General features: G+C 38.6%; 1 protein-coding gene across 5 annotated transcripts in view; it reads right to left on the reverse strand.

Annotated features, from left to right (window-relative positions):
• Window positions 1–19,615, reverse strand: part of KCNIP4 (potassium voltage-gated channel interacting protein 4) — an 892,326-nt gene that overhangs the window by 115,353 nt on the left and 757,358 nt on the right. For all 5 annotated transcript variants that reach the window (XM_089677479.1, XM_089677484.1, XM_089677483.1 and 2 more), the window contains one exon: window positions 8,177–8,301. In XM_089677479.1, coding sequence (XP_089533605.1) covers window positions 8,177–8,301 — 125 coding nt within the window. The remainder of the gene's footprint in view (window positions 1–8,176; window positions 8,302–19,615) is intronic.

The raw sequence follows: 19,615 nt of genomic DNA on the forward strand, positions 1-19,615 counted from the left end.
CCACCTCTTTGTTCAACTTTCTATAAATTATCCTACATATAGTTAATGTATGCAAAGGTTATTTATCATAAAATGTTCTTGGTAGACCTAGCAACCATAATCTTTTGAATTTCTTTTGCTTATTTTTTAATTTTCAAACCTGCTACAGCAAAAAATAGAATGGGAGTAGATAGGTTGCTACAGCTACAAGAACATCTTTGCTTTCAACTGAGGTCTTTTATGGGGCAGTGCACCCTTATGGGCATGATCTGGCAACTGTTCTGGAATTAAACATACATCACAACTGTTGGTAAGAATATTCTCATGTGAGATTTCCAGGAAAAGATATAACATATGCTAATCCTAATAGGCAAAATGTATAGAAACATGTGCCTTTAGGGGGAAATTAAATAGTCTTGGCGTGCATCTGGATATAAGTCAGGGCTGTCTGTATACACTGAGCCACAGGGAAAAGCAACTACTGCCATGCCGCAGTGAAAGTGTATTAAAAAAAAGAAAACTAACAGAGAACACTAACTAGATGAGAGCAAAAAATGTTATCAAAGACTAAAGACAAGACTGGTAGACTTGGAAAGCTCAAGACATTTTTCATCTCAAACCCTTTTGAAATAGAGGGCTCACTAAGTGTCCTGTGATGTATCCACTATGTTACATCAGAAGACAACAGCTAGACTTTTTAATTGGCTCATGCCTTTAACTTTCAACTGTGAGAGGACAGATTTGAAAAGAAGACAGACCATGAACCTCGGTATCATTGCTGTCATGATCCAGCACTTTTGCCCAGGAGTTATGTTTAGGCCAGCCAATAATTACAGTGGTCTATCTGCAAACACAACAAACAAAAATGACGAAAAATGATTATATGTATATTTTTTACCCAATATCCCGAAATGAGGAATTAATCTATTTAGTCTTTTTTGAAATATGGTTAAAGTGACCTGGGAATGTAGGGAAACACCCCCCATAACAAGTTCATATTGGCATGGCCAATTTAATTTAAAGAAGACAAGAACAGTCATTAAAATGCCACATACGTTTTAGCTTGGTCCTCCTCCCTCTTGGGGAGTTAAAATGTAAAAATATCTGCAGAGGAGAAAAGTTAGATAATATACTTACCTTTCTTGTGGCTTTTGTAGTGCGAGATATGATGTTTTCCCACTGGAAAATATGGTGAGCACTCCAAGTCTTTGGGAAAAAGTTGCAGCACAGTGCTGACATGGTCTTCTCAGTGATATTTGGACTACTCTACATTTCCTAGATCTCTCCAAAAGAAGAAGGACAAAGTCACCCTTGCCTAGCTGCTGCATTCTGATTCCAGAAGAAGGGTGTGTGTATTATATACAATTTTTCCCCTATAAGTGATATATTTACAATAAACGCATTGTTTTAGCAATTGGGAGCTGGGGAAATACATTATTTGAAAATCAGGCTTTGCATTTTAGGTACAAAAGCTACTTTCAATCACTTTAAATCTGCAGCTTTCATTAAAAGAATAGGCAGTGTTCCAGCCATGAAAGTCCTTGATCAGACACATCCTCTTATGTAGTAACAACCATCTTCCAGTTGTTTGTGTTCCTGTTTTTTCACCCTGTCACATGTGCCCCTGGTGGAGACTTTAAGTGGCCATGCCAATCCACACTGCACAGATAAAGTGCACCACTATTATATTATTAGGATGCCAGCCAAAGCATTGATATTAATCTAATGCTGCAATTCATGTAGACAGGAAGTGCCTAAAAGGCGCTGGCTGAAATCATTCACACTGTGATGCCAAAAGAGGATGAAAAAAGGTCAAAACGGTATTTTATGAAATAAATAAACATGCTAATTGTTTATAAACAGTGATTTAATTAGCTAAATGTCATCCAGTTAAATTATAGATCTACATTAAAGCCAGCCACAGAGAGTTTGAATCTCGGCCGGTCCCTGCTGAAATTACTGAGATTCTAACCATGTATGGGCAGGCTGATTGTACTATGGGCAGGCTGGGTACAACCAGCCTGTCGGATTTTTCAAGTAGTTAATGCCAGCGACTATAGCCACTAGCAATAATAACTGTGTTTTCTCCTGGCAGGGATGGCTCTCCTCAACCTCCCCCCCCCTTTTGGGAAGAACACAATAGCTCCATGGGAGGGATTCCCCCATCAACACTGCCTGTGGTTGCTGGAAAGAAAATCACACTATCTATGGCCAGCGTAATCCCTTGACGACGACAGCACACAAATATGCGGTCTCACGGAACTGGGCTTTTTTTCCGTGGGGCCGCATATTTGCGTACCTGTCTTTGTGCTGGGAGCGTGCCGCTTGGCGTGCTCCCAGCACAGAGACCATGGTGTCACTGAGAGCCCCGGGTCCTGTTCTAACGATCGAGACCCAGGACTCCCGATTCCAGGTCTCATGATCGCTGTGATAGCCTCTGATTGGCTATCACAGTGAACAGTCACTGTGCAGCCCGCCCCCCTTGTTTTTTCTCTCTCTATGAATGGAGAAGAGAGATACATTGTATCTCTCTAACTTCTGACATAGAGAGATAAAAAAAATTTGAAAAAAAAAAAGAAAATAAAGAAATATTAAAAAATGAAAAAAAAAAAATAAAGAAAAATACCTAGATCAAGGTTTGATCTAGTTCAGTACCAGGGTTAGTGTTTGGGTCAAGGTCAGGGTCAAAGGTCAAAGTCAAAGGTCAGGGTCAAAGGTCAGGATTTAAAAAAAATTGGTGTCAGTTAGCGTTAATGTCAGTGTCAGTGTGTTTTAGGTAAAAAAAATAAAAAAAGACAAAAACAAAATGCGCACTATTGTTTCTGGGCTGCACTGCGGGTACAGACAACAAATAACATACACATATATAGTATCACTGCGATCGTCAAGAGCTGGAGAATTTATTTTGGGTTGTTCTATGGAGGTAGGTTATGGTTGTAACAAGAAACACACAGCTAAATAAAAAAAAATTTTTTTTTACTATTTTGGGCCAGTTTTCCTTTGATAATAAAAAAAAATTAGAAGCTATCCATTACCATTTACCACTAAATGAAAGCCCAATTTGTCCTGAAAAAAAAACATGGTATAATCCACCTGGATGCACAAAGTAGTTGTGATGATATGTACGGTTTTACTAACACATGTCAACGTTGCAGAATTGTGCTTAGGCATTTAGATTTATTTTACCCTTAGGCGTGAAGGGGTTAAGGTTGATGTCATATTGGAGAATCACTTGCTGGAACTACAGCTCTGCCTTATCTCATAGTTATTCCTCCCTCGTGTGCCAAGAGTGCTGCAGAATTTGAAAATAGGCCATGAAATGATTAAAGAGAAAGGTAAGTTGACTCTTAAGGGTTGATTTACTAAAGGACCTTGTCTGCAAATGGTCACAGTTCCTTGCATGACTGACTACTTTTATGCGGAGAAGAGAGTTACTAAAGGACTCAGTCCAAAAAAAGACACAATCGGAATTTACTAATGGCCACAAAACCTAGAGACCGTCTAAATGTGTTCACCTCTTAGAACCAGGTCAACAGCAGAGAAAAATCTTTTTAATGACCTTATCTCAATTCATAATTCCTATACATATGTTGAACATTTTAAGAATAACTGCTTTAAAAGAATTCTAGATTTGTCTATATAAAGTGATATATTTAAAAACATCCAGTTCAGATATCTCAGTAGTGACACGACAGAGCATGCCCAGACCAGGAAAACTGAAAACTGCCTTCATCCTTTTTTTTTTAAAGTGCTATAGCAAATGCCTTTGTTGGCAAGCCTGGAAATGTCGTTGAAAAGAGTCAACCTGTTTCTGGAAAAGAGTCAACCTGTTTCTGGAAAAGAGTCAACCTGTTTCTGGAAAAGAGTCAACCTGTTTCTGGAAAAGAGTCAACCTGTTTCTGGAAAAGAGTCAACCTGTTCCTGTAAAACGTGATTATTAAACAGACTAACATTTATATATATATTTAACGGTATACATCAATACTTGTTATTACAAAACTGTCACTATACACACAAAAACCAACATAGACATTCTAAGAACTTTTTCATTTCCTTTGTAATTTTATTTAGCTGTGGTTTTCTTGCTTCTTACACAATACTCAATTTTTTCTCGTTTTTTTTTTTTATAATGCTAATACTGTGTTTTATTCTTTTTTTTTTTAGCATTTATTCTCTGCAGTATATATAGTTATGTATGTACCGCCATGTGCATTGACCATGTCCAGGGACTTATGCAGGCCATAGACGGGTCGAAAACTGGCTGTTTTTTTTTTTTAAATTAAGAATTGGTCGTTCAATAGGCCGACGTTACCACCAACTGTAAAAAAAAAAATCGGCCGATTTTTATCCCGTCTACGGCCAGCATTTAATTACTTCTGTCCCTGCAGAGAGCTTCCGCTATTATATTTGACATGAAAAAGTATTGTGGTTGCAACAATGTATCTATTTGTATCCATTTCGGATACAAATGTTTTTATTCGGATATAAATAGATACATTGTTGCAACCGCAATACTTTTTCATGTCAAATATAATAGTGAACTGAAATTCTTTTTCTTCCTCTTCTTTTTCTTCTTCTTCTAATTTTTCTTCTTGCAGGTCACGGCTCATGCGCAGATTTTTTCTCGGTAAAAAGATCGGCCGATTTGCCCATCATTGCCCATCATTTTTTTCCAACTTCACCGATAAAAAAAATGTGATAAAATCCCGAAAAACGGGCAACCAATGAACCCACTAACGGCGCAAAAATCGTCCGATTTTTTTTTTTTTCGGCCGAAGAATCAGCCAATTTTCGACCAGTCTATGGCCTGCATTAGACTTTTGAAATATATTATTTAAATGGTAGAAAAACTGCACTTGGTGCTCAGCATTTAACAAAAATCCAAATCCAAACTCTCAAAGCTGTCTTCACCAACCACACACAATACCAGTGCTGAAGCAAAATGAAAAGGAATCCAAATGTTGTGCTATGTTACTAAATTCGATGTGTGTTGGTTATATGTGTCCCAATACAAAGGATCATAATAGTATTCCAAAAAATGTGATAGGTGTCCCAACATCATAAATACACATAAAAATGATGAAAACAAAAATTCAGAGGGTGACACCACTGTTCCACAGTGACACACCAATAAAGAAAAATATTAATTCATAAATCAATAAACATAGATCCAGATGGAAGTTCACCACCTATATGTAAATGTCCAAATAAAATAAGTAGGAGGGTTCCACCATCATTTCAAATCTTGCCATTTGGTTTCACTCATGAATGACAATAAACAGCCTTGTGAACTCTGCTTATTCAGCGCCACATTTGTATTTTTATTCCATTTGAAATATATTGTTAGTTACACTGAACATGCTCAAGGACTTGGTACATGTTGTCTATGCTGTTTTCATTCTGTTGTCATTGGGGATGAGTCAATTGTTCTACTCCTAACTTTGATATAATTTGCTTAAACATGTAGATAGAAATGCAGCTTCCTGCTTACCATAATCAGAAATGTATGTGTGTAGGAATGGGGGAGGGGGGAGCATTGGTGCTATGTTCTTTTTTTTGTTGTGTTTTTTTTTACTTTTGTTTATGCCCTGCTTTGTTTTGAACATCAAATTGATGGAGTGGTTGGGTAGGGAGATGAGATTTGTTGTACCTTGTAGAATGTTGCCTGGTTAGCCTTATTTTGTTCCCAGCTGTACACTGTGAAAGTTAAGTTGTGATGCCTTTTAGAATGTAAGCTCCAATGAGCAGGGCCCTTCGAACCCTCTAGTAAAGTGCTGTGCAAAATGTAGCACCATAAATATATATATTTTTACTGTTTCTGTCAAAATAAATATAGAATATGAACTATTTATGTATTTGTTATATCAAGAAACCTTTTTTTCCCCTCAAGTGCAATGTATTAACATCCATACAAATCTACAAAATAAACATTTATACTGCACACATGCAAGGTGTGAAATACCCCCCCCTCCCTTAACAGAAAACCTTTAACAGTTCCAAAGCTGAATTTCAGGGAAAATAGAATTTCAGGGAAAATAGATATTTAACATATCAACCGGGGCCTTTGTGGGTTTTTTTTGTTTCCTAGTTGCAATCTGAGGAATTAAAGTCAAATAATTTTCATAATAAATATATTGTACATAAAAGAAAATCTATTTGCATATGTGGGAGCCATGATTGTGCATAAAAATTAGCTATCACACACAAATGGTCTCAGGACCAGCTCCCAGACCAGTCTCGGAAATTGCATCATCACATTTGATGAAGGACATTCGCATGCTCCAGAGACATAAGAACAAAAGTTCAGTTCGTTGGCCAAAAGTAAATACAGCAGCTGGAGGCAGGTGACACCAAACTCAAAAACACCAAACAGGTGTCAATTGCGTGTATTTATTTGTGCCACCCACCACTTCTGTCTCACGACTGAAGGTGAGGAGGCTCCGCTGTTAGCTATGTTTGCCAGAGCATTCTGCAGAGCAGAGAGGAGGGACGCACATGGCGTGGCATTTTTGGAGCATGTGCATATTGCAGGATGTCCTTTGCAGGTTTTGCTTAGGGAAAGAATCAATTATACACCTCTGAGCTCATCTTTACCCTCATACTAGTGCCAATTAACCTACCAGAATGTTTTTGGAGTGTGAGAAGAAACCCAAACAGGAACAGAGAGAACATGAAAACTCCCAGCATGGGGTGCCATGGGTGGGATTTGAACCAATGACCCTAGTGTTCTGCAGGAGTGCTAACCACGATGCTGCCAATAACATTAATTGGAATATATAGTAGTACCATGATTCAAGAATCAAGATATATAATTATAAGTAGATATTATAAGAAAATATGAATTAGACATTAAAATGTATTTGTAATATAACAGAGATATAACTGTCATGGAAGGGGAACCCGTTAACTCCAAAAAAAAAAGGCGTGGCTTCCCCCAAAATCACTAACACACCCTTATCGGAGCATACAGTCCTGCAGGCTAGAAAAGGGGGTAGAAGAGCAAACCCCCCCACATACACACTTTTTATTTGTAATGTCAGCTCTTTTGTCTACATTATGTGAAACTTTCTAAAATGTACCGGATTGCACAAAACACATATATAAACATGCATTTTTATTATTTCAGGTACTTATATAGCACCGTCAATTTACATAACACTTTGCATACATATTGTACATTCACATCAGGCCCTGCCTTCAAAGAGCTTACTATCTAAAGTTCCTAACTCACATTCATATACTAAGGAGAATTTAGACAGGAGCCAAAACAAATACCAGCATGTGAGGAAACCCACACAGGCAGAACATGCAAACTCCATGCAGGTAGTGCCATGGTTGGGATTTAAACAGGCAACTCTAGTGCTGCTAGGCAGAAGTGCTAACCACTAAGCCACAATGCTGACTACCATGCTATCTAGCATATATAGTAGTACCACGATTCAAGAATTAAGATATATACTTTTAAGTAAATATAAGAAAATTAAAATTTGACAATAAAAAATATTTGTCATATAAGAGAGATATAACTGTAATGGTTGGATATATATTTAACATTAGAAAATAGTATGCATTACTCTGTAACATTCATTAAAAAATGCATTTAATTGCAGAACATAACATAAAAAAAACTACAAAGCAAGAAAGAGAATTAATAATAGAATTATCATTAGAAGAAACAACAAATCACACCTGCCAAATGTTCCTAGAAAGAAATGGGAAAAGTCGGAAATGGGATCCTGGCTCCTATGCCCTCTAGGGACCAAGTTTAGAATTGCCTATTTTGTAAACACGACTATTCCAATTCAACATTTACTAATAGACATTTTCCTCTGTTCACCATGGCAAGGTCTTAATTGTTTCAATTAGGTGAAGTTTTGGCGTCTAACTTCTATTGCTTCACCTTTTTCTTAGTAAATGAGCCCATTAGAGATTATGTTGCCAGTGACAGGATCTCTAGTGTGATATAGGCTAAGCGCTCACACTTCACACAGCTCTTGGTTCTTCCATGGAAGATGATGACCTAAAGTCTATAAATACCTAAAAACCTACATTGTTCTAAACAGAAGTGACAGTCCTGTAGGTGAATTCCTCACATTTTGTAGAGGCTGTTATATGTTACCACCATCCTCATTTGTTGTGACCTTCAAAACTGAATGACCTCACTTCATTTTAGATGATAATAATACAAAAATCTCACGTTTTTGAATCCTCTGTAGAGAATCTGGAGTTCCTTCTTTGTGAATTTAGTCTGTGCTTCGAGCAACTCAAGGGCCTCGGGGCGATGCCGAACTGTGGCCATCTCCAATTCATCTTCCACATTGTCTGTAGAATAATTAGCAAAAAAAGTTAAAAATAAATCAAGGCAAATGGGATTCAAGTATGAGAACTGAGAGAAACAATATTACAAAGGCCTAGACAGCAAAAGAAGATCCTATGAGATTTGATGCTCTATTAGTCACTTAAAACCATGTAATGCTTGGCCTTTATTAGTTCAAAATAGAAAAACTTTTTATTAAAGGCTTTCCTGAATCCCTAAAAAAGTTCAACAAGTGTACAGTAGTTCAGTGTTACCAGGCTAGATTAAAGAAGTTTGAGAAATAATAATTAAGAGTTCTCAGCATAACCAACTCACTTCCCTTATCACTCTGGATTCCAAGTGGTTAGAAATGTGAAGGCCCCCCTGATCCTTTCTACTGTCTGCCTGATCTCTATATCACTATATGCTTGATTCTCTGGAAACTGGATATTGGTGGCACGTGGCTTCACAACAACATTAGAATAAACAGCCTTATGTTTTTAATTATTTTATATGAATACATTTTATTACACCATGACCAGCAGTTTCTCATTTTAGAGGACAGGGGTGATACGATCAAGTTGGATAATTAAGGTTCCATCACATAATATATCTCTTAGTTTGATGCTTATTGCATAGTTCAGCTTGACACAATGTAAGTAGGTAAATTTCATACCTGGGGGACAACTGTGGAGATTGACAATAAGAGTAGTGGTTGCAGCTAATACAGTGATCATCACAATCATCTGGAACTTGTTTCTTTCCTTCTGCATTGTGACCGAGGATTTGCTTGATTGGCACTGCCTCCCTTCACAAAACGCCTTTTACTTTCTAATGAATGCAAGCCATTCCCTGATTGGATGAGGTAGAGATGCTGAGTGGTGGCATCACAATCTTGACCTCATCCAAATACTGAATGCCTTGTGTTCTGTGAATTGTCTGAATTGCACAAGCGGGCAAACTCTTGTGGTCACTATGCAGAAGGGATTGTGGCAATGTAAGCCATGTACCGGGGTGGGCTCCCCAGGATACAGTGAAGTCACGAACGAGGAAAGCAACCCTAACACCAGCTTTTGCCACAACAGAATTTTACTTAGATGTGGCAAGTAAACACAAACACAAATGCTGGGAACATACAATAAATTTACATACACAAAGCCCAAAGGCTGAGACCCTTGTGCTGCACAGCACGGCGCCTTCTGATGGATGAAGGTAGAAAGAGTAGTAATTCACCTACTGGCATGCACAATTAAGCTGCCACACCTTACCTGTTATTACCCTAAAAGAGCAAGAATCAGTGTATGGGTGTATGGTATGGGCTAGCCTGCGGTGCAGCACAACAGCTTACAATCTTACACAAATCTACAGTATTCCCCCTCCCATAACTGGTCCTGTAGCACGTGCCTGATTATTCCTTCTGAGCAAAACGCCAGTCTGGCTTGAGTTTGTAGGATTTTATCAGTTCTCCAATGTGAAATGTCACTTTAAGTGGTGGAATCCTTCCAATAATCAGTAACAACACTTGCGGCCTGATACAAACAGAGACCCTAACTAACTAACTATCGGCCTGGACTCAGTCTCTGGGCGCCAACACTGAAATAAGGTGCGTGCACGATCTTACCGACCCAGGTCTGCTTTGCATCCGCTGGTAACTCTGAACAGAACAAATGTTGCTTCTCATCAGCCTTCCTGGCAGCAATCTCTGGTTAGTGAGGGACGCTTTCACACCTGGATGTCATCGGATTCTCAGCTCTGCATTCAGCATCGTCCAAATCATGGCTCCTGCATTCAGCATCGTCCAAAACATGGCTGCAGTCTAATCTTCCTGTTCACTAAAAACCCCAACTCTGTGTGAAAACCCCACCTCTTCATGAATATACAAATATCTATGCAGTCTGAGTCTGTGTTAGAAAAACAGTGACATCTTGTGGCTAAACCGCAGAATGTCAGTCAAACATTAATTTACTCTCACACAATGTTCAAACAATGAGAGCTGTTTCCCCATCTCACAGCAATCACTATAAAAGTGCTGACCACCACAATGATTTTCACCTTCTGTGACAGTTACTCAGGTACTTACAATGGCCCAAGCTGGACCAATGTAACTATGCAATAAAGATTATACCAAGACTTAAAAGGTTTAAAAATTACACACACGTTATAATTTAGTGAATGGGTATATTGTGGAAGATCTGAGTAGAAAAAAAAAATATTTCGAATTTGGACAATGTTAAATTCATTTGAATTTGTGGAATCACACGGAATATATGTTGCACTAGAGTTTGTTTGTTAGGACATTTACTCGTAAAGGTTTGTGTCTAGATACAGTCATACTGGGGGAGATTTAATAAAGCTGGCTCATTCAAAATGTGGTGTACCTGTGCATGGTAGCCAATGGGCCTTTAAGCTCAGCATGTTCAATTAAAGCAGTAGTAAACTCTAGGAACAAAAAAAAGTTTTCCCCTGGAAGACAAAGACATAATGTGCTATTATGCAACTCATACAAGCACAATATGTGAAACTTACCTTAAAACAAACTTCCGCTTGTTCTATTAAGCTTTGGCAATAAAATCTGGAAGCTGATTGGTTTCTTTGCAGAAATGCACCTGATTTTGCACTCTCCAGCTTTAGTAAATAAACCCCACTTTATGACTTCAGACCTTATTTAGTGCTGTTGTATGATTTTATATGCTTGGATTATGATTGCTGCAAAACTAGCATGTAGAAGTAGCTAACAGTGCCCATAGAGGCAGAAGAAAAGTACTGTTATAGACCTTTTCTGTTGATCGTTGCCTTACATATGGATTGACAATCTTCTTTGAGACTAACAAATACATACCTCCCAGCTTTCTGAAATGATAAAGAGGTACACCTTTTAGCATGCAGTATGTAGTTAAAGAACACCTCTTTGCCATGGCCTTGGTTACACAAACCACAAAGACCTAGTATGCAGAGCATGAGTGGCTAAACCACTTAAAAAGTAACTCCGCTTTTTTTGAGAAAAACACATTCCCCTCTGGGTGATCATTGTACATTGCAGGGATTTTCACAAACTTTGTTGCAAAGTCCTACCTTTTGTTATTCTGAAGAGCTGTTTGTTTGTTTGTGTCCATGGCAGAGTGAATCTGTATGGGAGTGCTTTTATAATCATCAATCAGCTGTTGCACCTGCAGGGCTCTAATGAAAAATTGTCAAGGCCTGCATCCCTTTAGACCTGATCTCCCTTTGGGAGTATCTCACTAAAAATGACATTTTTTTGTTGTGGGAGATGCCAAAACATTGTTGAAAGGGATGCCATATTTTTTTTAGTTACCTTTTAAGTACTTTTTTAACCTCTATTTTTCTTTTATATTGGCTTTTCAATAAAAAAAATGCACTAATATTGAGGTTGGATAAAAAAAGATTAGTGTAGCATATCACTTTGGGTATTAAAAAAAAGTCCATTTTGTATCACATCAGGGCAAATAAAGAGGCACAACTGAGTGTACATGCAGGACAGAGGGTTTTGGTCTCAAATGAGGAATGGTGTCTCCAAATGAGGAACTTGTGGGAACTTGTGGGAGCTATGCAAATAGCTAAGTGGTCAGCATAAAGGATGCAGAAGTAGGAAACAGAAAGTTGTATGAGCTTTCAGCTCTTGTATGACCACTTCCACTGTCACCTACATAACAAAGGAATTTTGTGTTTGTGCTGAACACCCACAACTGTGTGATTGGGTCACTGCCATCCATGGATGGATGATTATGTTGCTTGGATGGATGAATGTCAGATATGCTGCTCTGCCAGTGCAAGAGCAGCTTAAAGTAGAACTATAGGCAAAAGTTTTTTTTCCATTTTGGATAGAACAAGGAAGAGTTATAACCCCTGTCAGATTTTTTTTGCCATGTGTGTCCCATTGTGGAGATTTCCCTTCACTTCCGGTCCCATAGCCAAACAGGAAGCAGAGAGGAAATCCTTCTAAACTAAGGGAATCCATTGGGGTCCCCCAGGTCACCAGGGCTAGTGTTCCCATTGGAAAATTTCCCCTCTATTACTTTTCTGGGGACAACCCATTTTTTTAACTTTTACTTTCAATGTTAATGGCAAACAGGACAAAAAGAGAGGATGAATCTCCCTAACGGGGGCACAGACAGCAATAAAACCTGACAGGGGTTCTAATCCATCTCCACTCTATCCAAAACTTTAAAAAAAGTTTTGCCTTTAGTTATACTTTAACTGAAGTGATTTTTCTGTGTTATTGCTCTTTACAATAAACTTGATAACCGTTTCTACCAATGAAAACAAATTAAAAGGAAATTAATCTGTCACATCAGCTGTTGCCACCCAAGCCCAGATTCAACATTTGATGCCCATACTGCACTATTCTTACAGCAGTGATATTATCAGGACAGTTGATGGAAAGAGGTAGACTAATGCCCCGTACACATGATAAGAAAATTGTATGAAAACTTTTGCGGAACCACTGATTGAATGATTTTTCGATTCGTTGATGAGCAGGATGTTTTAACCAATAACGATATTGTGAACGAAAAAATCCGGTTGAACAACAGTGAAAAATGTTGTCGTTTCGCATACGAATGACCGATTTTCTATGCGGTGGTATGACAGTTGTACGAAAAAAATCTATCAAGCGCTATTACGCATGAGCGGAAACAGAAGATGACCTGGATGTTTATGTCCAAGGAATCTTCATAAACACGAACGAAAAATCCAAATGGTAAAAGTAGATTGGCCTAATGAGATAATGAAACCAGAGTTATGCATATTATATTTTTATGTATCACTATTTATGTATATAGGTCATGTAATAAACTGTATTATACTCATTGCTGGTAATTGTTGTGTATATCACTCGTTCTGGCCGGAAGGGCGTGGCTACAAGGTCACACGCACACTGCATCACTTCCACTTGTATGGAAGACGTCAACACTACGTATTGCCCGATGAACAATTTTTTTAGATTGGTTAATGTGGGCCACAATTTTGACCAACAAACGAACGCCCCTCGATCGTCGGATGACCGATCGGTTGATTTTCTAATCGTGTATTCCCACCTTTACTAAAACTGGAGTACTCAGAATCTGGTGCAGCTATGCATGGTAGCCAATCAGCTTCTAACTTCAGCTTGTTCAATTAAGGTTTGGCAATAAAACCTGGAAGCGGATTGGTTTCTTTGGTGCACCAGATTTGACACTCTCCAGTTTTAGTACATAAACCCCATGTATGATGTCAGGTGATGCAAAGTCTATGATGCTGCACATTTGTGTTTCACTCCAGAATGAGCCGTCTCTGCTGTGACAGGTATTAGTTGATGTGACAGGTATCCTCTATTACTTTTACACAGACATTTTATTTAATACACTGGAGGGACGTATGGGTTTAAATGTGTCAGTCCATAGGAAATTAAGCATTTAGCTATTTTGTTTTGTAATCCTTTTGATCTGCAACTGCTAGCAAAAAAAAAACAAAAACACAATTCTTGAAGCAATGTATTTTTATAATAGCTAACTAGCCACTCAAGTGAAGTAGCAAAAATCCATAAATAATTCAAGGGTGAAACAAAACAAATATTTCTCTGTGAAGCCACTGGGAATTGTGACTGGATTTCTGCCGCCAAAATAATAGCACAGGATTTTTGCCGTGCTGGGGACAATAGGGCTACATACTACTTGATGGATATCTATGCTTGATGCTGGTAAATTCCAAGGATTCTGCGCAAGTAAGTTATTTATTGCCTAACAAGTGTATTGTGGCTTCCTCATTTATCTGGGGGCTCTGTTAATGCAACAGATTTCAGTGTATTGTTGCTCATGCACAGAAAATAGAAAGTAAACTATTGCAAAGTTGAAGAATATACTATTAAATATAAATTTGGTAATTTTATAACCAGAACAGTATTAGATCAATAAGCCATAAATGTCATTCTTTATTAATAATTACAAAACCTCATTGATGTTAAATGTTGCGTCAACAGTTGGCTATATTCATCAATATGCACTGTTTGCTGTAATGTAATAGATCCACTATGAATATTTATAGGGGGTTAGGATGGACAAACAGTGTTTGAGAGCCTTCTAGATTAAAAAAAAAAGGTTTTCTCTGTGCCTGGCTTTATGCTTTTAAAGCAGCATTAGTCAATGTGTTTCTCATTGCAGTGAACATGGTAATGCAAAGCACAGGCATTAATACAGTATTCCCTTAGGGCCCCTTCATAATTTTCCATTTAATTGGGGTGCATTATTGCATGTATTTTATTGCATGTATTAAAGCATCTCTGCAACACTGTACAAAATAGCATGTGTTACAGTAATGCACAGTAAAACTCACATTTGCTATATACTACTGCATTGGATAGGTGTAAATCCAGACTTCCAGTTACCATTTAAAGTGTTGCTAAACCCAGGACTCTGCATTCACTATATCTGGTCTCCCACAGTATACAGAACATGGCAATGCAATTATTTTAGTAAATATAAACTACTAAATACCTTTTCTCATCAGCAGTTAGAGCAGTCTTGTGGCTTCTGTCAGTGTCCAGCCCAGCACTAGTTAAAGCTTGTAGGAGGAGTTTTCTTTCTCCTCTAGGAGGAAGCAAAAACCCTGACCTCTGTCTGGACAGTGCTGATTGGCCTTGTGCTAATCACATGCACTCTCCCAAGAAAAAAAAACCTCTTTAGCAATACACACTATACTGAGCATGTGCAAAATGCCTACGGTTCAGTCTGTCTTATCAGGCCATAAGAGGTGGTCAATAGAAAAAGGGGAGGAACAGAGAAGGAAGGATCAAATGGCCTTTTTACACAATGGAGAGGATTAACCCCTTAGGTTCCACAGTGAGTATAACAAGCATACTTTACTGCATATACAGACTGATTTTACTGTTGTGGGTTTAGTAACATTTTAAATCAGACTAAACTGCAGTGTAAAGATGTAAGCCAACCACATAGGAGTAACATTCTTTTTTTTTAACTGCAATGGAAAATAGACATGAGTTATGGGGCTCCATCATGATCTAGGACTTTGGGTGCTACTTTACATATAGTTACAGTTTTTGAGACTCTATGGGCTAAAGTGGTATAGCTATACAGTATACGTACTGGAGCTTTTGCCCCTATTGTTTGGAGGCATATTTAAAAGTTTAAATCTAGTTTTGCATACAAATTTTATAAATAGTTTTTCTATCACTTTTAAGTGGTTTTAAAGATTGAAGGTTTTTTTTTTAACCTTCATGAATTCTATGCATTAACCACTTCCCGTACAGCCCATGTACAGTCATGGCCGAAATTGTTGGCACCCTTGATATTTCTCCAGGAAATCATGTATTTCTCACGAAACGTATTGCATTAACACATGTTTTGCTATACACATGTTTATTCCCTTTGTGTGTATTGGGACAAAACAAAAAAAGGGAGGAAAGAAAGCAAATTCGACATAATGTCACACAAACCTCCAAAAATGGGCTGGACAAAAGTATTGGCACCCTTTCACAACTGCGGATAAATAAGAATGTTACAAGCATGTGATGCTCCTGTAAACTCACCTGGGGCAAGTAACAGGTGTGGGCAATATAGAAATCACACCTGAAAGCAGATAAAAAGGAGAGACGTTCACTTAACCTTTGCATTGTGTGTCTGTCTGTGCCACACTAAGCATGGACAACAGAAAGAGGAGACGAGAACTGTCTGAGGACCTGAGAACCAAAATTGTGGCAAAATATCAACAATCTCAAGGTTACAAGTCCATCTCCAGAGAACTAGATTTGCCTTTGTCCACAGTGCGCAACATTATCAAGAAGTTTGCAACCCATGGCACTGTAGCTAATCTCCCTGGTCGTGGACGGATGAGGAAAATTGATGAAAGATTGCAACGCAGAATAGTCCGGATGGTGGATAAGCAGCCCCAAACATGTTCCAAAGACATTCAAGCTGTCCTGCAGGCTCAGGGAGCATCAGTGTCAGCGCGAACTATCCGTCGACATTTAAATGAAATGAAACGCTATGGCAGGAGACCCAGGAGGACCCCACTGCTGACACAGAGACATAAAAAAGCAAGACTACAGTTTGCCAAAATGTACTTGAGTAAGCCAAAAGCCTTCTGGGAAAACGTCTTGTGGACAGATGAGACCAAGATAGAGCTTTTCGGTAAAGCACATCATTCTACTGTTTACCGAAAACGGAATGAGGCCTACAAAGAACAAAACACAGTACCTACGGTAAAATATGGTGGAGGTTCAATGATGTTTTGGGGTTGTTTTGCTGCCTCTGGCACTGGGTGCCTTGACTGTGTGCAAGGCATCATGAAATCTGAGGATTACCAAAGGATTTTGGGTCGCACTGTAGGGCCCAGTGTCAGAAAGCTGGGTTTGCGTCCAAGATCCTGGGTCTTCCAGCAGGACAATGACCCCAAACATACGTCAAAAAGCACTCAGAAATGGATGGCAAAGAAGCGCTGGAGAGTTCTGAAGTGGCCAGCAATGAGCCCAGATCTAAATCCCATTGAACACCTGTGGAGAGATCTTAAAATTGCTGTTGGGAAAAGGTGTCCTTCCAATAAGAGAGACCTGGAGCTGTTTGCAAAGGAAGAGTGGTCCAAAATTCCGGGTGAGAGGTGTCAGAAGCTTATTGATGGTTATAGGAAGCGACTGATTTCAGTTATGTTTTCCAAAGGGTGTGCAACCAAATATTAAGTTAAGGGTGCCAATACTTTTGTCCAGCCCATTTTTGGGGTTTTGTGTGACATTATGTCATATTTGCTTTTCTGCCTCTGTTTTATATTTGTTCCAATACATACAAAGGGAATAAACATGTGTATAGCAAAACATGTGTTAATGCAATACCTTTTTTGTGTGAAATACTTGATTTTCAGGAAAAATATCAAGGGTGCCAACAATTTCGGCCATGACTGTATATAAACGGCTGGACAGGAGCAGTACAGGGGCGGATGGCCGTTTATAAACGTCCTCCCCGCTCTCTGCTTGTGCTCGCTCCCTGGGAATGCGCAGCACCACGATCCGGTGCCCGCTGTGACCAATTGTTGTACGCGATCTCTGTGTGAGGTCCCGATCATGTGATCACTGATTGGCCAATCAGTGATCACATGAAGAGTAGTAAGCAAGATGTCACTTCTGACATCATTGCTTACTACTTGTGAAATCTGTGAATGATCACAGAGGTCACATGGCACAAGGCTATTCACAACAGCCTTGTACTATGTGACAAGCTGTGACCAATCACAGTTCACACAGTATTGCTCAATGGCTGCAAGAATGCAGCCATAGAGAAGGAGAAATTATTGCTTTTACAGCCTTTATGGGTGTAAAAGCAATCAGTGTAAAAACTATGGTGACACTGTACTGCTAGGGTGACAGTATGTAAAAAGAAAAAAAACCCATAAATAATAATATTAAAAAATTAAATAAAAATTAAAAAAAACATTTAGAAAAATTATAAACCAGCAATTGCACTTGTTTGCTCTGGGAGCAATACTCTGCAAGCAGACTCAGCGGTGACCAGATTTTTGAAATTATTCCTCTCTCAGCTTGTTGATGTAATATATTGCAAGTCAGGATGACTCAGATATCTAGACACTTATTTATCCTCTCTGGGAGCAATACTCTGCAAATCTATAAACTCAGCAGCGAAAACTTCCAGACCAAATTCCAAGAACTTCGTAGACAGGCTAAGAAAAGAAAAAACAAAGCAAACAATTGTGTGATACCGTACGACACATTTATTTGTAAAAACTCATTATAATCCACTCACATGGAACAGTGTCATAGCCGACACTAGCAACAAACACATTTCGTTAAAATCACAGAAAGCCGAGATGCCTGCCTCCTACAGAACGTAGTGACGTTAGTCCAAAGCTGCACCCTACGCGTTTTGTCATCCGACGTCTTCACGGAGTCTGCCTGCAGAGTATTGCTCCCAGAGCAAACAAGTGCAATTTCTGGTTTATAATTTAACTGGCAATTTGCTCTGGTGAGTTTATTCATTTCTGTTGGTGGCAGATTTACACAAATCTGTTCTTTGGTGATGGACATTCTTCACTGAGAAAATTCTTAAAGATATTTTTTTTGGTCATTTAAATTAATTTTTTCACTGTTTTATTTATTACTGTTTGATTTGGATATTTAATTTGATAGCGCTACCTTTTTCTTGTTTTATGATACAAACAATGCAGCTCGTTGTCACCTGGAGACTCATTGGCCTCCAGGCGAGGACCAGTCATGTGTTTTTTTCTGAGTCCAGCAAAGTTATTGGAGTCCAGCCTTTCTTCTTTGTCAGTGCATGTCCACAGAGTGTGGATGGTCTCCAAGACTGACATCCAACCAGCTTGCAGTGTAGAAGCTTGGAGCAGTGGTTCCCCTAAAATGTACTCATGGTACAGTATTTAAGGAAACATAGTTACAGGAGCAAGCATTTTTATGAATTGTACTGAATTTACAAAATGTTTTCCTTTTTTGAGTTCCCCTTTTCTGTCCAACTTTGGAAATGTGAGGCTAGATTCATCAGGAGAACTGTTGGGGACTTTGAGAAGAGTTAGAAGGCTTTTTATAGTTCAGGAATCTTGAAGCCTTCTCCTTTCTCTTGTTTAGTGGTCTGCTAATTGGAAAGTAGCCCTATGCATAAAGTAGATAGCATACTGCTTCTAGCACCTCACTATAGTCTCCCCATGTAAACCTTAAAGAGGTTCTTAACCCTGTTTGAAAATACTGTAGCTGCTTTTTAATTATAGAACACGTACCTATGCATGGATCCAGCGCAGTCGTCACCTGGGCCAGTTCTTTTTGGGGCATATTAACTGTGGGAAGCCTGCTGTGGTTACTTACGGCTTCATAGTTGGCTTCCTAGGCTATCCCACCAGAACTGGAAAAGGGTAACTGTCAAAACCAGGTACCCACTCCCCCCCCCCCCCAAAAAAAAAAGGTTTCAAAAGAAGAAGAGGAGGAGGGGGAACCTCCCCATTAGGATGAAGTTCCACTTTAAATCAGTTTGTCAAGGTCAGAGTCAAATTTAAGTCTGTGCTGTAGACATAAGCACTTTAACAACTACATGATTTCCTTTATTCTTGAACACACAGATTTCAATTTATTGAATAAATTAATATTTTCAACAGACCTGTAACACCTAATAAGTGTCAGTAACCCAGCCCAAGTTGTATTTTCCCATCATCTGTGCTTGTAATAGTTAGCAGCCCACATGGAAGAAAAATATATTTGAAATATATTTTTAAAATATTCTTTCCAAATATATTGACATATATTTGAAATCCTACAATTTTGGCCGTATTCAATATATTTCAATATATATATATACTGTATGTTGAAATGAGTTGTTA

Source organism: Staurois parvus, unplaced genomic scaffold, assembly GCF_062004578.1.
Source record: "Staurois parvus isolate SC_StPar_1 unplaced genomic scaffold, SC_StPar_1.0 ptg000186l, whole genome shotgun sequence".
Classification (NCBI taxonomy): domain Eukaryota; kingdom Metazoa; phylum Chordata; class Amphibia; order Anura; family Ranidae; genus Staurois; species Staurois parvus.